The sequence below is a fragment of the Hippocampus comes genome, unplaced genomic scaffold, assembly GCF_001891065.2.
Source record: "Hippocampus comes isolate QL1 unplaced genomic scaffold, H_comes_QL1_v1.1 scaffold72, whole genome shotgun sequence".
NCBI lineage: Eukaryota > Metazoa > Chordata > Actinopteri > Syngnathiformes > Syngnathidae > Hippocampus > Hippocampus comes.
Window position 1 is genome coordinate 398,929 of NW_017806030.1, and position 17,535 is coordinate 416,463.

The 17,535-nt window shown below is 42.4% G+C and overlaps 1 protein-coding gene across 4 annotated transcripts in view; it reads left to right on the forward strand.

The window, feature by feature from the left end:
- slc8a2b (solute carrier family 8 member 2b) overlaps window positions 1-17,535 on the forward strand; it is a 40,540-nt gene that overhangs the window by 16,238 nt on the left and 6,767 nt on the right. For 2 of the 4 annotated variants that reach the window (XM_019892713.1, XM_019892715.1), the window contains 7 exons: window positions 1,973-2,011; window positions 12,258-12,677; window positions 14,285-14,422; window positions 14,724-14,951; window positions 15,709-16,089; window positions 16,433-16,558; window positions 17,236-17,434. In XM_019892713.1, coding sequence (XP_019748272.1) covers window positions 12,315-12,677; window positions 14,285-14,422; window positions 14,724-14,951; window positions 15,709-16,089; window positions 16,433-16,558; window positions 17,236-17,434 — 1,435 coding nt within the window. In that variant the 5' untranslated portion in view covers window positions 1,973-2,011; window positions 12,258-12,314. Of the gene's footprint in view, window positions 1-1,972; window positions 2,012-2,574; window positions 2,697-12,257; window positions 12,678-14,284; window positions 14,423-14,723; window positions 14,952-15,708; window positions 16,090-16,432; window positions 16,559-17,235; window positions 17,435-17,535 lie in introns of those variants that run through there. The other 2 variants (XM_019892716.1, XM_019892714.1) reach the window with 2 other exon arrangements.

Consider the following 17,535-nt stretch of genomic DNA (forward strand, 5'->3'; position numbering starts at 1 on the left):
ACCTCACAAGATGATGGACTGGTTCAGATGCTTGTAACCCAGGTGGCAGGTCTCAGAGGGCAACGTGCTTTGATTTTTTACTTTGGGAAGTCATCTGTCAGCTTCAGCAAGTTTGTCCCTTGTGGCGGCAGCTGCCAGAAGTGCCTTCTGGTCTGTCACTCAAAACTTGATTTACTTTGACTTACTTTTCTCATTAATCAGAATCATCTTTATGGACCAAGTATGTAAAACACACAAGGAATGTTTCCGGTAGTATAGGCTAGACTAGTATTGCAATGACAAGCAACTACGATAAACAAAGACATGACATATAACGATCGAAAGACTTTTAGGCGGGGGGGGGGCACCTTATCGGGCCCCGCGGCCTTCTTCATCAGTGTTACTCTCCATGCAGCTAACATGATGTCTCACTTGTTAAAATCAATCTTCATAAAAGTCGGTGTGGGAGTCGGTGCTTTGGCATTGATTGTACATCCAATCGGCACGCAATCAATGGATGTTATGGTGAATCGTTTTCTTTCTCTCCTCAATGACGGGTGTTAGTAATGGATGCAAACAACAAATTTTTGGGTGGACAATAAATAAATAATCATTATCTTCATCGCTAGATGAATAATGAAATAATGGATATGTGACGGACGGAGCGCTGAATGGATGGTAGATTAATAAACGGACCGATTAGCGGGTGGACGGATTGAATAACAGACGAGTGATTGAAGGCGAATGATTGAGCGATGACAGATGCTTGGATGGGTGGCAGGATGGACAGATTGAGGGATAAATAATGGACACATTGTTGGGTGGATGATAGACTGATGGATGGATGATGGCAAAGAAATGGTGGTGTGCAGATTTCTGAATGGATGATGGATGGCGGAGAGATGCACGGATGGATAGAAACATGAATAAATTGTGGTTTAATAGAATGAGTGTCGGATGGTTGGACTGAGGGCCAGATCAGTGATGAAGAGATGGATGGATGATCGCAGAGAATTGATAAAAGTTGAGAGCAGAGACGTGTGACCCATCAGGAGCCTTCATTAATCATCTTGCCAATAATTCCCCGCTGCTTACAACCAGCCACGAGCCTCTATCTCTTTTATGCGACAACAGGACAACTTTACAACAACTATAACAAGCTGAAGCTTTCATTTATTTGATCCATTTTACGCCGCGACCCGAGCAAGGCAAGCAAAGCCCGCGCTCGGCCATCATGGCGCCTGACAGCTCATTTCTCTCTCCGATCAGCGATTGCTTTGTCGCTACACGCGTCCCTTTTAACAAGGCACCTCTGTCCGCCACTGCCTCAGCTCTCCCCGACGACAACCTGCTCCATCCTCAATATGTTACACAAGAGCACATGGCTCTTCTGTGAACAAAAGTAATGGGACGCTTTCTTGTTCTACATTGTTCTTCCCTGCCAAACTCACGAACGTCCCGTTTCTAAGTGTTTGCGCAGTCTGATGCATACAGTTATCCAAAATTCTCATTTTCTCTCTCTCTCTCTCTCTCTCTCTCTCTCTCTCTCTCTCTCTCTCTCTCTCTCTGTTGTTTGTATAGCAACACACACGGACGCAATTGTGCACACAGTACACATTATATTGTCAAAAGGCAGCCTGCAATACGATTCCACGCACGTCGGCCTCTTCTCCATTTCGAGCAATCATTCATCTGTTGTTACGATCTGCCTCTGTGGGGACCCGGCTACACACTCTCACGCGTGCCAAGTCATAACACACATTCGCTTTGGCGAATTTCAAACGAGCATCAATGCGGTGCAAAGTGCGTTCAAGGATGGCAAGATGGCAAACGATCAGACGAGCACACAGTCCTAATCATGTTACTGCAAGGAGGCTGTGTTCAGTCACATGTCAGCGTGATGAGATAAGATGATGTAATCTTTTTTTTTTTTTGGACGCTCTTTAATGATTTGAAACATAATCGTAATTGGATATCTGTATTTTGGTTTCAGGGCAGCTGAAGCCTCGTGCCCCTCATGAGTTTGAATCTGGTAAGGCAACCCTACACAATGTGTGAATGGATAAACAGCTGTACAGAGAAAGAGAAATACACATATTTACACTGGGTGTGTATTTGAATGGACATCTGCTTCCTGTCAACATTGTCCTGCTTCCATACACACACACACACACACACACACACACACACACACACACACACTCGCCAATCTCATTACGTACATCCAATTGGTCGCAGTGTTTCTGCTTATTTCCCAGTGCGATGTCATCTCATACCTCGTTAACTGCTCGGATGAAACCGTGACGTCATCATGCGTGGCAGCGTCCAGTCATGTCACGCCTGAGTTTAGCGTTAGTGAACAATAAAGTGTCATGTGTATTAGCGACTCAGCCTCACCAGAATATTTGTAGTTTGATCAATAATACTCCTTCAGGGTGCTCTAACATCACTTCTTCGACTGAAAGCGCCGGAAATCAATGTCATATTGGGATTTCTGTACAGCAAGAGACGGACGAGGTTATAGACAATACGGTCGAAACAGATGATGTCATGTTTATCAAATGTTTTTTTTCAGTGACACAGGTGGAACAAGTGGGTGTGTGCGAGGCAGACAAGTGGTACGGAAGTCTGCTTAGCATAACCAGATAGTACATTAAGCAAACAAGATGTGCTGGACAAATGCTTCACTGCAAGTTGAGCAAGTGGGTGCGGTCAAGGTACGCAAGCGGTGCGGAGGCGGAGCAAGGGCATGTGTGCCGGCGGTGGTGATGAAAACAGCGTAAATAGATGATGTCGTGTCAGTCAAATGGTTTATTGCAAGTGTAAGTAGGAGATCTGGAGGTGAGGCAGACAAGTGGTTTGGAATGCAGTTGAGTTGATTGATTGTGAGTGGAGTGAGCAGGTATATTTGAGGCAGGCAAGCGGTGCGGAGGACATTTCAGCGTCAGCAGATAATGTCGTGTTAATCAAGTCCCTTGCTTAAATAGGAGTGAGTGGGTGTGTTTACAAGGCAGGCAAGCGGTGCGGAAGACACTTCAGTGGTAGCAGCTCCTTAGTTAATATTCCTCATCGATACATCACGCACGCTGCACCCTGGCGTCGTCACGGTGATGGCGATGGTTAAGACGTTATGTCTCTGATGATTTCTGCCCGGAAACAGAGATGGGCGGAGTGTGGGCTGCTGCCTCCTAATTGGCTTCCCGGGAGAAGGCCAGAGGGGTGTTGTCATGCACACACGTATACACATGTTTATACGCACACGCAGGAAAACACTATTCTTGATAACAAGGATATAATTGGAGGTCATTGTTTCACATGCACTTAGCTCACGCATGTGCAAGCACACTCTTGTATGCGCGCTGTGAGTGAGTTTAAGATGCTTTGGACCTTGTGTGTACTTGTCTAGCGTGCTTTCTCCCCCCCCCCCCCACACACACACACACAGACACACGCCCTCGGGCATGGGCACACATATGAAGACTCTAATGATGGATGGTATATGAGATATTGGTCTTTATCACCAATTGGCCCTGTAACGGGTCAAATCACACACTTATTATAATACAACACACACACACAGATGCAGCAGCAGACAATTTATTAGGTACACTAATTGCTAATGTGATCGAATACCAAAATCCTGCATTTTGTTGAATCTAAAAATTGTCTCAGCAGCGGCCCTTGGACTTTTTGGGAGATTCGGCTTCCAAAGCCAGTTTGACTTAGCAACAAGGAATTTACTAGGCACGGCTATCCCGAGGCTGCAGTTCCATGATTGACTTTGTAATCATGTCAACAGATTTGCGGCCGCATATTTTGGACATTTGCAATGTGAAATTTGGTAGATGTGTCGATAAATCGAAATTTGATAGATGTGTCTATAAATGGCTCGACCCACAAAACAGTCTCAAGAAGCCGAGCTCAAAAAGACTCTTGGGTTTTTAAGGGGCCATTTTTAGGTCATTTGTGGAATTTTCAGGGATTCTTAAAATACAAACTTGTTCAAAAGATTTTTCCCCATTGTTTTCAAATTTTTACTTCTTATACGATACTTATGGATCATAAAAAATTTCAAGAGGTTGGAGTTTTGGTTATTGCTTGTGAGCGGAGTATGGTGATGGATGGTCATTTTTGCCCTTGTCCAGTGGTCTGTCTTGAGTGACTAAATAATGCAACTAAGATTGCTCTGTTGTCTGTTCTCTACTTAACTACAGATGCTCTTTCCTCTCGCTTCCTTCATGCCCTCCTTTTCTACTTTGCTGTGTTTGTTCTTCCCTTGCATCAGAATGACTCCGGTGTCTCTCTTCTGTGCGTGTGTGTGTCTGCGTGTGTTTGTGTGTGTGTGGGTGGGTGTATATGTGTGTATGTATGAACGGAGCTTCTATCAGTGCAAATCCCCCAATTCGGTTATCTAATCTCATCTAAATACGAATGACTGGAGGCTGATTGCCACACACACACGTATCAAGCACAGTGATGAGAACACACAAGCAGACACACACGGTTTCCGTGTTGGGTCTGGAAACTAATGAGGGCAAGGAGAGAAACTGAGACCATTGTAATTACTGAGGGTGGCTGGCGGGAGATGAATAGCTCGACACACACACCTGCACACAAACTAAATCAAAGTTGACACAGCGACCATAGGGAGGTGGGGGTGAAAGAATCACTTTCGCACAAAAGGAGGGATGCAAAATGAAGGAGCATTTCCGTCATTTACAATGCTTTGCTCTAATTCACTCTGTTTATACTGGCAGCTATCCCATTTGAGTCTAGTTTTGATTCAGATCAAAGCTCATTTGAGATCTAATTTGTTGTTTCCCTCCTGTTGCAAAAAAGGTGCCTCTGAAATCGCACCTCCTTTGTCGTAGCATCAAAGGATTAGCTGCAAGTGTGTTTTGCTTTTTATTTGGCTTTTTTTTTAAAGAAGCACCTTTGTTATCAAAGCTAAATTAGAATCTTATTGGTTTTCCCTTTTACTTTTGTAACAGTGGTTGACTTCTTTTTCCACTTAAAATGCAAAAAAAAAATAGGTCTTCTTTCATGTCAACACATGTATAGCCCAAGTTGTTTGAATCTGTAACAGAATGTCTGTCTACATTATTTCATAAGTGTGAAATCAATATGTTTTAGCCACCATATGTTAAGTAAAAGTGGTTAAAAGCAATTTTTTTTGGGGGGGGGGTTCTTCAGAAAAAATTTACATGTACATAAAAACACGTAAATATTAGCCAATAAAAGGTTCATTAAATGTAATGACTAAATTATTGTGAATTGTGACCCAAAAAAAAAAAAATCAAGATACAAGCAATATATGGTGGCAGTACTTTAGAACAATCACCAGTTTGGCAGACAGTGAATAATTCTTCAAAGAAGAGGCTGCAACTTTTATTGACAGTCTTATTCCGAACGCACATGCAAAATACCATAGAGAAGCTCACAAAGCAGATTTGAATACGCACGATGTAACAACACTTATAGGCATGCATTCTTTATCCTCTGCAGAGATAAAGTAATATTTCTGCAGCTTGGAGTTTTGACCAGCAACATATATATAGCCATATGTCCCAGGATGCGCACACCAAAAGGAGATGCACAATGCCAATTGAAGTGAAATTTACAAATGTGGCAAAAAAAAGAGTTTGTTTTCATTATGTCATAACTGTCATTTTTGTCAAATATACAGTAGTTTACAATTGAAATTATTGAACTATTTTACAGATTTTCAAAAATAGAATGTGCCCCACAAAGGTTTGCCATGCATGTTGCGGTGCCAAACAATTTGAGCCAAAATGCTTGATGCTGTTTCGGGAGATACACAGGAGATTGTTTCTTCCAGCCACATGTTCCAATCTCATCTCATGTTCTCATGGTAGAGGTAATAAACACATCGCTGCTGCTTATAAATCTTTTTCCCAGCTGACGTGGGTCCCTCTCAGGCTCGGCTGCTCCGGCATCTCATTCGCACTCCACACGGAGGATGCGAGCCAGAGCCGAGTAAGTGCTTTGCACTCAGCCGTGTCGTCGTAAACGCGCCTTGATGGGGCGGGAGATGCTCCGCTTCAACTTGTTTAAGGGCTGTTTCGAAACATGCGTCTTCAAGGACAGATGTGGTCCTTTTATTAGGATGTCGTATTCAAGTACCATAAAATCAGATTCCAAAACTAAAGCTATGTGGGATATTTTGGAATAAGGAAAAGTAATTTTATCTCTTTTTCCAGAAAAAAAAGTCATTTTCATAGCCGGTCGCAGTAATTAATTAATCCATGTTTTTCAAATGTGTAGTCTTATGAGAATAACATTGGATTTTTTTCGAGAAAAGTGTCTAGAATTTTCAAGAAGATAATCGTTGTTGAAAGTCGGTTAATTTTGAGAAAAAACATGTGGTAAAAAGATGCAGTCTTAATGAAACTGAATTTGTCACTTTTTTCAAATATAAAAATGAGTTTTTAAAGTTCTATTTTTTGAGGAGAAAAAAAATAACATTTTTGACACACAATGTTGTATTTTTTTCATTAAAAGTTTTTTTCTTTTTGAGGAAATGTGTAATTTTGCTGTTAACAATTAAATTTCCTTTAATTTTAAACAAAGTTGGAAAAGCATTCATTAACAAAATAGGTGGATAATTTTTTTTTTTAAGTTAGATTTTTTTGAGGGGGGTTTGGGGGGGGGACAAAAACCTAAAATTACTAGATAATAAAAACATTTATTTAAAATAAATTTTCAGTTTTATGAGAATCAAGTTGTTTAAGTATCTTTTTCCATTAAAATGTAGTAATTGTGAGAATACACGTTCATTTTTTTCTTGCAAAAAAAAAAAGCATTTAAATTAGACATTTAGATTAAAATGTTTATTTTGACATAAAAAGTAATCTGTTTGAGAAAGTGTTATCTTTTATTTTATTTAGTTTTTTTTTACAAGAAAGGCACTGGAATTGCAATGGCATTCATTTTATGATACTGTATCGATGAGCACGTGGCCTCGTGTAACTGAGAACTACATTTTGACTCTATTGTTAAGCAGTTCAGCTAATCCATATTACTTCTAGTCATTTAGTTGATTTCTACAATACAAAGTGTCTTCTACAAAGAATATCTTCTCATCTTGAACACGCATGAGATTATTTACGCTTGCGAAGCATATCCGACTTCAGGAGTCTAATGGTTGGAACCATGCACGCTTCCAACAGCCACTCAATCCGTTCTCACAGTCTCCCTAATGAGGACGAGGAGGACAAGGAAGACGTGTCCCTCTGTAGCCGCTTCACGCTCAGCCGGTTACATAATGCCGGCAGTGATGTCTCCCTTTTCGGAACAACCTCGCTCTCATTTGTCGTTAATTGTATTCGACTCCAATCAGCTTCAAACACTCCTAAATGTCTTGGTGTTTATGTCGCTGGCTGACCTTTTCTTTCCTCTGCTTTTCTCCTTTTATTCCGCTCTCTCTCCTCGCTCTTTGGCTGAGGCAGTCCGTGGTCCTTCCAGTGGGGGAGTTGCCTGACTTAATCCACCTCTTAATACCATCAGGATCAACTTGCGGTTATAGAAACCATTAATATTACACTAAAACACAATATAAAAGCCACGTACATCATCTGGAGCAGCCCCCAACCAGTGGTTGTGTAATAAAATCACAAAAGTAATTTTCGAAAATGAAATAAAATGCATCATACTTATGAGAGTACAGTAATCCATTGGCGATACATTTTTCTTGGAACAAATATTAGAATTGAGATTGTAAGCAGAGAAGGCCTTGATAACGCTAACCACTCACTGCTGCCCGTTTTGTTATTCGGCACGACCCCCCGGCCCTAAATTCTCACAGGTCTCGTCTCACGTCAGTCTAATCCCGCTTTCCAACCACTCGCATTTTCTCTTGACACTCGCCATCAAGACCTTGTCATCAGATCTATGTGACCACCATATTAAATTGCACTTTTGCTCTTTTTTTGGGGTCACCACACAAACACAAGTGGGTTTAATCATTGATGTGGGGGGGGGGACACGTCTTCAAAAAGACATCCACGCTTTAATGATGGCTTCAAGAAAAGCGTCTTAGCTTCATTTAGACTGAAAATCCCGACATTCAATTACTTTGCACATTTTTTTTCTGTCCACAAGTACCAGAAGTGGGCATCCAGTAATTGACTTTTATCTCCGACTGCTCTAATTTACATTTACAAGGGTATGAAGAATGATTAGGACCGCAGAGAAAGGGGGGAAAAAGGATACTGGTGTATAAAGATTTGGTTTTCTTTCGCGGGGTTTTACGTTAACCATGTAGGAAATAATGGAAATAGAAATAGTCTGTGGAGGGTCAAATTGGAAACTTCATAAAACCATTCTTAGCTGTATGGGCAATCTTTTAAATGAATATTTTAACTTTTTTAAAGGTCATACAGTTGACAAGGTCTTCGAACAGTTTTTACACCAAACGTGGCGTGACCTCGTGATCACAAAGACACAATTGTTCACTGGGAAACGGCAAATTTTATCTTTTCAGTTTATTCCGTCCAAGGTGACAGTGGACAGACACAAATGTAGCATAGCAGATCTTCATTAAGATAGATCCATTTGTTTAACTTGTACTTAAGCGTATGAGAAGAATTGTGGGTTCTGGGCGACCTGCTGCTTCTCCAAGTCTAAAAATGTGAAACATTATTACGGAAATCACAAAAATTGCAGTGGGGAAACTTGCCATGGGAAAAACAGCACTTTGAGTTTGAATTTTGATTGCGCTATTCAATTATTTCTAATTGCACGTTGGGGCAAAAAATGTCTGTGCCACGTGGCATGTGTTTAGTATAAAGTGGCAGTTCAAATATGTCTTATCTCTGCACCGGCTTGGCCAGGAATGAGTGCAGTGAGCTCGCAGGAAAAAAATGTCTGTATCAAAATGAGGCAATTATGAGACTGTCGAGCTGTCAGGGTGTTCGCATAATGGGTGCTGCGTTATGATAGCATCTCTCTGATATCGTTTGGCGGCTTAATAATGGAAGACTCTCAAGGGGTGCTACTCATCGACCCACAAACGATTCAAGTAGAAGGTGGTTAGATGAGTTATTGTAAAGCAAAAATAAAAGAGTCACTTCCTCTTGATTTTTCTTAATGAATTTGGTGTGCAGTCTGGAGGCTTTAAACTCTGCTATAGTGAGACATTAATGGAACTACTTGAAAGACACACACTGTTTTTTATATTTTTCAGCAAGACTTCAATTTAATGAGGTGAACTTACGCCTCAATGATCGCCCGATAGCATTTGTGTCGACATTCAGCCGCTCAGACCTTTAAAACAATGTAGGACAAAATATTAACTGTGGTCTGTGGGCACTGGAAGCTGTACAACACAACCAGCGACCATTAGTGACCAAATAGAAGCAGGCTTGGAGATTGGTGAGTGAGTTTGCATATCTGGTAAGTGTTTTTACTTGTTTATAGCTATTGAACTGTGAACCAAGATAGTAAAAGCATTTCGCGTTCACAAAAGTTTTAGCCTAGCTGCTAAGCTAAAACGTTTGAGAATGCTAAAGTTTTAGCATAGCTGCTAAGCTAAAATTTTTGTGAATGCTAAAGTTTTAGCTTAGCTTCTAAGCTAAAACTTTTGTGAATATTAAGCCTTAGCACAACCAACGTCTGGTTAGCTCGTGCCGTTCCAAGATTTCCTCTTCTGTCAGACGAGAAGGCGGAGCACCTCCTCTTCTTCGTTGGTGCCATGGCGCTAAGGAAGCAGCTATGTTCGACTATCCCGCGATTAAACCCCTATGTCAAACGCAATGAAAAGCGTCGTTTCACCTTCAGTGTGAATGTAGCATTACAGGGGCCCCCTGTCGAAGTCTTTTTTTCAGCCAAGTTTTTGTGGGAAAAAAAAAACAGGCTGACCCACTTCTCTGACTGTCAATCAATTTCCGAACAAATGGAGCATTCACACTGGTGCTGAAACACAATAACAGCCCGTGCATGAGGCTCCATCAGAGTCACACATAGACGTGCCATCCAGCAGGGAAGTGATTGACACTTGGGAGTCAACGAGCCAGAAAGAGGCTGATGGCTTGAACTGGTGGCCACAGTGCATTGTGGGTAAAAGTAACAATAATGGCTCATTATATCCAAAGGTTGCTGAAGCCAAGTTGTGATGAATGAGCATTGTAGTGGCCATTAGTGAACAAGCATGGATGTGAATATGACTATTGTTGCAGTGATGGTTTTTTACGTGAAAGAAACGCCGATGCATCAGTCAGACTACACAATAGCAAAACAACGCTATATTTAAATAAAATGTGCATTTTGTGTTTTACGATGAATCAACATGGTGATTATCTAAAAACGGGAACATCATCAACATTTTTGGCACTGTCGATTGTTTGGTTATTCATAAGAAGAACAGACCACATAGGGCCTGTCGACTTGACTATTCACATAGTCCTAGTATGTGTTTGTTGTCAGTTTAGACTTGTTATGTAACTTTTCTTATCATAAACAGTGTTTTTCTGTTAGTTTGTTAGTTTGTTAGTTTGTTTGTTTGTTTGTTTGTTTGTTTTTTTGTGGAACGTTCCCAGGAATGCTCTGAAAATATCCAATACGTTAAAGTGCAGTGTACTGAATTAAATATGAAACGGCAAGTCACTGAATGCTCACACAATTGATTTGACAATAATAAACATATGGCAGCTGGAAGGCTTGCTTGCTTGTTGCTTGCTTTGCTGCACAAAGTCTTTAGTTAATGAAAGTGAAGCAGCTCTTCCTTAGATTGCATCTGTCAAACTGCCTGAAAAGCACTTTTCGCTCTCCAGAAAGTGTCTCGCTCGGTCTCCATGGCGACTCACAACACGTGTGTGTGTGTGTGTGTGTGTGTGTGTGTGTGTGTGTGTGTGTGTGTGTGTGTGTGTGTGTGTGTGTGTGTGTGTGTGCGTGCATGCATGCAATGAATGTTGAGTAGCTCGTTGTCAAAATGGTGTTTGCTCTCCTGAGTTTCTCACAAGATAATGAGACAACAAGATCCAGGCTGGATGGAAACGCAGAGAAATAGGCCTGGGGAAGAAAAAGGGTAAAATATAAAGATACTTTTTTGTCATTGTACAACAATGTACAACAAAACTAAGGCGCACACGTAGTAGTAGTGAAACAGGTCTCCACGTAATTTGAGTACAGGTACCTTGATTAATAAATAAATAAATAATGACAACACACACACACACACACACACACACACACACACACACGCACACATACGCTCACGCGCACACGTCGTGTTTCTATCACATTATACTGTTTGAAAAACTTCTGTCAACCAGATCAACTTGAGGTTTCTTTACAACGTGCAGTGCATCTTATCGACAATTCCTCTTCTTGTGTGAGGTCACAATACTGCCAGCAACTGATACTGTCTTTCCACTGCAAGGAAACCAATGTGAACTGACGATGGCTGGATGTTATGAAGTGTGCTGCCTCCATCTCGTGGTGTGGGTCTGAATTACATGTCTATATCAAATTTTGCTTAAACTCCCAGACTAAAAAAAAAAAAAAAATAGCAAGTGACGTCTTGTATCTCGAAAAACCTATAAGTCAAAGCACTCATATCTCAAGGCACCACTGTATTCAGAACACAGTAAATGTAAACCCATTGACTGTTTGACTATTTACAATTACAGTTTAAAGATTCGTGTGTGTGTGTGTGTGTGTGTGTGTGCGTGTGCGTGTGCGTGTGTGTGTGTGTGTGCGTGTGTGCGTGTGTGTGTGTGTGTGTGTGTGTGTGTCGTCGAAGCAATTACGTAGGCCCTCAGCTCTGTCTCCTCCAGTTGATGAATGAAGGTTTGCTCTCTTTTTCGCTTTCTCAAAAACAACCCTCTCATCTCTCCACCATTGATTGATTTGCTCCTCAGGATCTCTGCCCCTGTCGGCATGGCAACAGACAGCACCCCATGCTACCATCAACACCCTCACATTTTTGTCATTCAGCACTGGTTCACATGATTCATTGTTTATTTTTTTGCAAGCTGAATTTCGAGTGGTCCTCCACTGACAACATTTTGTCACGCGTCAATTCACTCTCAATGAAACATTTTTAGTCATGCTCATGAAACTTCAAAAGGGCCTCTCTACTTGCTGCCCAAACGAGTCATGAGTCTCTTTTATTTAGCCAAATACTTGCCTCTTTAAATTTATTTGCTATTTATTAAAAGAATGGATGGCACTTGCACACTTCATCTCTGTAATGGTTGTTAACAAATTCCTCGCTCCAGGGTCGCTCCATGTTGATTTTCTTTGTTTCTGTCTTAAAGGTCGACTAGTGTCTCTGCCTGCAGCCTTCCTTCGTGTGTCATCCAGGGAGTGCCACCATGTTTCGCCTTGCCTTATCCGCCCCCCTCCTCCTCCTCTTCGCGATCCTCTTCCTCTCCTTGGTGCCACTCTGCCAGTCTGAGTCCCAGCGTGGGACGGCGGTCTCAGCCTCCATTCTGCCCTCTTCCCTGCCTTCCGCCGGGTCATATGGAAACAGCAGTGTGCCAGCCGTGGGCAAGTGTGACGTTGTGACGGTGTGCAAGCCGGGCATCCTGCTGCCTGTCTGGAGGCCCAACAGGCCAGGCCTCGGGGAGCAGATCGCCCGGGCAGTGGTTTACTTTGTGTCCCTCATGTACATGTTCCTGGGTGTCTCCATCATCGCCGACCGCTTCATGGCGTCCATCGAGGTCATTACATCACAGGTGAGGTCATCTTTCCACACTTTATCGTACACTCGCTGCTTGAAATCGAGCCATTTTGACCATCAGTTCATCTAAATGTGCCAAGCCCCCACCCACAAAAGCATGGAGCATTGTAGCAAAGTTAGACGACTCTCTTTCATGTGTCCTAGAATTTCGGGAAAATTCAGCTCCCAAAGTGTGTTTCACTTAGCAAAATGGAATCTGGTAGACATTTGTATCACAAGTCTACTCGCCAAAAAGTCTCAGGAAGTCATGCCTTAAACACAAGAGAAGTCGGAAATCTTTTTATGGCCTTTTAAGGGCCATTTTTGGGCCTGTCAATCATGAATACACCCACAGAGTGTCAAGGAGCCATGCTTGAAAAAAACACAGGAACTCGGACATTTTGGTCTGAAATTTTGCAAAACATTTTGAATTTTTTTAATTTTGTTGCAGCAGAACTTTAGTTGTTTGCTTCAAAGAGTTTGTTGGTGAATAGGGTATTATACAGAGTACAGAAAAGGATAATGAAAATATATTATATTTAAGAGCATGTATGGACATGTTTTGTCAATATTTAAAATGGCATTTTTTGTCATCTGATTAGAAAATGCGGCGTTCCATGTGGCCCCACGGGAGTATTGATGAGAAATTGCGCCCCCCCCCCCTGCATCATTTAAGTTGCCCATCCCTGGTCTAGGATACTCTATCATCAAAGCCTTTGATGATCCACCATGCAACACACAATTCAAATCACGCACAAATCTTCATACCGGTACTTTATTTCTTGTAAGAAAGCGGAGAGATTGTATCGTACTAAGAGAGCCTAACATGCAAGCCGCTGCCTCGCTAATAAGTCGAGCCAACTTGCACTCACAAAATGCACTTGTTTGTGGTTCCTTGTAACACAATGTTCAAAAATAACCTTGGGCAATGAGCTACAATGCTGCTGGGATCTGTTTTGAGCACCTACTTAAGTTGCCAAATGGAGTTCACAAACATCATTTATTATTCATTATTATTGTGTATGTGTTTTAGCCGAGTCAGCTGGACTACGCTACAAGCAGCAACCAAACAGGAACCTCTAAGATGCATTGGTCGTGTTTAATTTTAAGATACTGTACAGTATATCCAACCATGAGCGTGAGTGTTGTATGTGTATGGGATTGGGTGTATTTGTGAGGTCACATACTGATGTTGGATAAGAAGGCCTGGCTCTCAGTCTCCGCTCTAATTCATCCTAAAGATGTTCTATCGTGTTGAGGTTAGGAATTTGCGCAGGCCGGTGAAGGTCATCCTCACTAGGGGTCGAAAGGAGATTGCTCAGATTAATAGCATTTCAATTCATTTAAATTTGCACTATGGATTTAATATGTTATACAGTATACAGGTGCCACTGTATATGCCATTTAATTACTGCTAATGTACGTCTAATTAGATTCAATCTGCATTTCCCTGCCTTGTACATGTGACATGATGAATCAAAATTACATTGAATTCTATCTAAACTAATCCACAGGCATGCTTATATTCTTGTGTGTGTGTGTGTGTGTGTGTGTGTGTGTGTGTGTGTGTGTGTGTGTGTGTGCGCGTGCGTGCGTGCGTGCGCGTGTGTGTTTGGCTAACAGGAGAAGGAGGTGACCATCACCATGCCAAACGGAGAAACATCAGTGGCAACAGTTCGAATCTGGAACGAAACAGTGTCAAATCTGACCCTAATGGCTCTGGGCTCCAGTGCACCCGAGATCCTGCTGTCAGTCATAGAGGTACTAAGACATGCGCCCGCACACACACACACACACACACACACACACACACACACACACACACACACGCACACACATACAAAAGTTAAAGGTAGACTTTTTTATCCATTGTGTTACATTATCAGACAGGTATTGTATTTGACTGTTAAAAACATAATCATTTTCACTGAAGTACAGTAGTTAAATCACTACTTGTAGTTTTACCAGATCTCCCCCCCCCCCCCCCAAGTCACTGCACTTTGAGTGACTACTTTTGCTACTCATTTGCCAATAATCATCCTTTTTGTCACCATCTCTGCAGGTTTGCGGTCACGAATTCAATGCGGGCGAGTTGGGACCAGGCACCATCGTGGGCAGTGCCGCCTTCAACATGTTTGTGATCATTGGCATTTGCGTGTGGACCATCCCCCAGGGCCAGGTGCGCAAGATCAAACATCTGCGGGTTTTCTTCATCACCGCCTTCTGGAGCATCTTCGCCTACATCTGGCTCTACCTCATCCTGTCCGTCATGTCGCCTGGCGTGGTCGAGGTGAATCAGGCCGGGGCGCCTTTATGGTTTGAGCATTTTATTTAGTACCCTTGATATCCAGCTTAAGGTCCATGTACTAATTACGCTATTTGCCCTCACTAAAAAGAAAGTTAAGCCAGTCATAGAATGACTGTTTTACTACTACGGTGAACTGGAGTTTTACAGGTTTTCATCTTGCACTTTGTTAATAGTTACAGTGGCACGAAGATGTTAACTCGTGCACAGTTTTGCGTCACTTGTAACATGTAATAGTTGTCCTGCTAGTGTGCAGAACTGTCCGATCGTTGTGGAAAAAAAACAGTTCTGGTAAGACACAGTCATCTTCTGCGCTGAATTGCCTTACTAGTGAGGACAAAGAGCATACTAGTGCATGGACCTTTAGCTGGATATCAAATAAATGCTCTTTTTGTTTTTTTGTTTTATTTACAAGTGAGGTTAAATTGCATTCTCATAAACCAAAAGTGGCACTAGTAGTGGAAAACACATTACTAGACACAAATACAACCCTCCGTGTAATAACACCAGCTCCTGTAAAGCAAGCGATGGCACTTTCAGCAGCAAATTTCAAAAAACATACCAATTTCTGTGAGTCAAATGCAAACATTCCTTAAACATGCTGTCAGTCAAACATAGACACGCCACTTCCAGTTAAACACGGCTTGCTTTCTGTTTTAGATGTGAAGAGTTTAGTCTTATTAATCAACAGTCACACGAGTGTGTTAATGATTGAACCCGAACATCATTTCCTGTGTCTCAGGTGTGGGAGGCCTTGGTGACTCTCCTGTACTTCCCAGTGTGCGTCATCCTGGCCTGGATCGCCGATCGCCGCCTGCTCTTCTACAAATACATGGGCAAGCGCTACCGTGCCGACAAACGCCACGGCATCGTCGTGGAGATGGAAGGAGACCTTACGCCCAATAAGGGTGGCATGGAGATGATCACGGATGGCAAGTTCCCGCCACGTGGGGCTGCCGTAGTCCCTGCCGAGAATTGCAGTGGAGATGGTGCAGCGGCCAATAACGTGGGCGCGGCGATGGCCCGGTCCACGTCCAGGGGCGCTGGGGGCATGCTGCCCAATTCCAACAGCGCCTTGGTCAATATGGAGACCAGTCGGGAGCTGGATGAGAGCCGAAAGGAGGTGGGAAGCCTACATCACAGAACACATATTGATCGTTGAATACTCGTCTCCTTGGCTGTGTTGGGAGTCCGAAACAAAAATTGGTGAATTTGAATGTATTATTTTTAGTTTTCAAATTCAAAATGAACCTTTGTTTCACACTGATTTCAGATTCACAATTTAGCTCACAATGATCTGGCTTGTTTTTTTTTTGTTTTTTTTTACATTTTTACAGCCAAATGTTTCCCTTGCACTTTACCCACTCCTATGTTAATCGGTGAAATATTGGTACATACAGTATTTACCGTGCTAAAAACAGGTCAGCGAAAGAATCTAATATGCCTATTTTAAACGCCCCCTCAAGGTCATTCGTATCCTGAAGGAGCTGAAGCAAAAGTATCCTGACAAAGAGCTGGATCAGCTGATGGAGCTGGCTAACTACTACGCCCTGCTGCACCAGCAGAAGAGCCGAGCTTTCTACCGTATACAGGTAACACTCCAATAACCTGTGCCCAGAGCCTGTCCCAGGCATTAGTCATCGAAAGGATCTGTTTTAGGGTCCCACTCCCACTAGGACCCCCTTCACCCTGTGAAAATAGCACGAAAAGTATTCACTTTTCGTGCTATTTTTGTTTGGTATTTAATGTGAAAAATATGTGCCTTGGCTCAATAAAGGTTAAGAAGCACTCGTCGATAGATATATGAGAGTGAAACCAAATACATGTTCAGTCATCTCATCATATTATTACATGTAACAAATTGATGTATTACTAGTTTTGAAATGACTCAAGTCAACTATTTGTTTTGGTTTTTTGGTTCAATTATTGTTCAAGTGAGTGTAAACAGGGTAACAAAATATATGCAAAATATCAGGATTATTTATTGCACATGACAACATGTTATTTGGGTACGGATTTGAGCATGGATCATGCAAATTGGCACACATGATTTGCTGTGGCGGGCCGCATAAAATGACATGGCGGCCCAGATCTGGCCCCCGGGCCTTGAGTTTGACACAGGTAGAGTAGGTGTTGGACTGATTTTTCATCATTATTATTGGCAGAAATAAAGGGCCCCCAAAATCTAATCTTGCCATGGAAGTGTGGTCTGTCTCTGGCTGTACCCCCACCACAATCATCTTCCTTTTATCCTCTCTGTTCCCTCAAGGCAACGCGTATGATGATCGGAGCCGGTAACGTTCTGAAGAAGCATGCTGCCGACCACGCTCGCCGCGCTGCGGCCACCGAAGAGGAAGTGCCGGAAGACGACGACGACCTGGCCATGTGCAGCCGCATCTCCTTTGAAAGTGCTCACAGCCAGTGCATGGAGAACTGCGGGATCCTTACACTGGCTGTCATATGTCAAGGTAGGGAAACGAAAACTACGGCTGGGGCTTTAAACTATGTTTTCATTCTGGTATCATAAATTGTCCATCTGTTTTCTGAAGCACTTTCAAGGTATACCCTC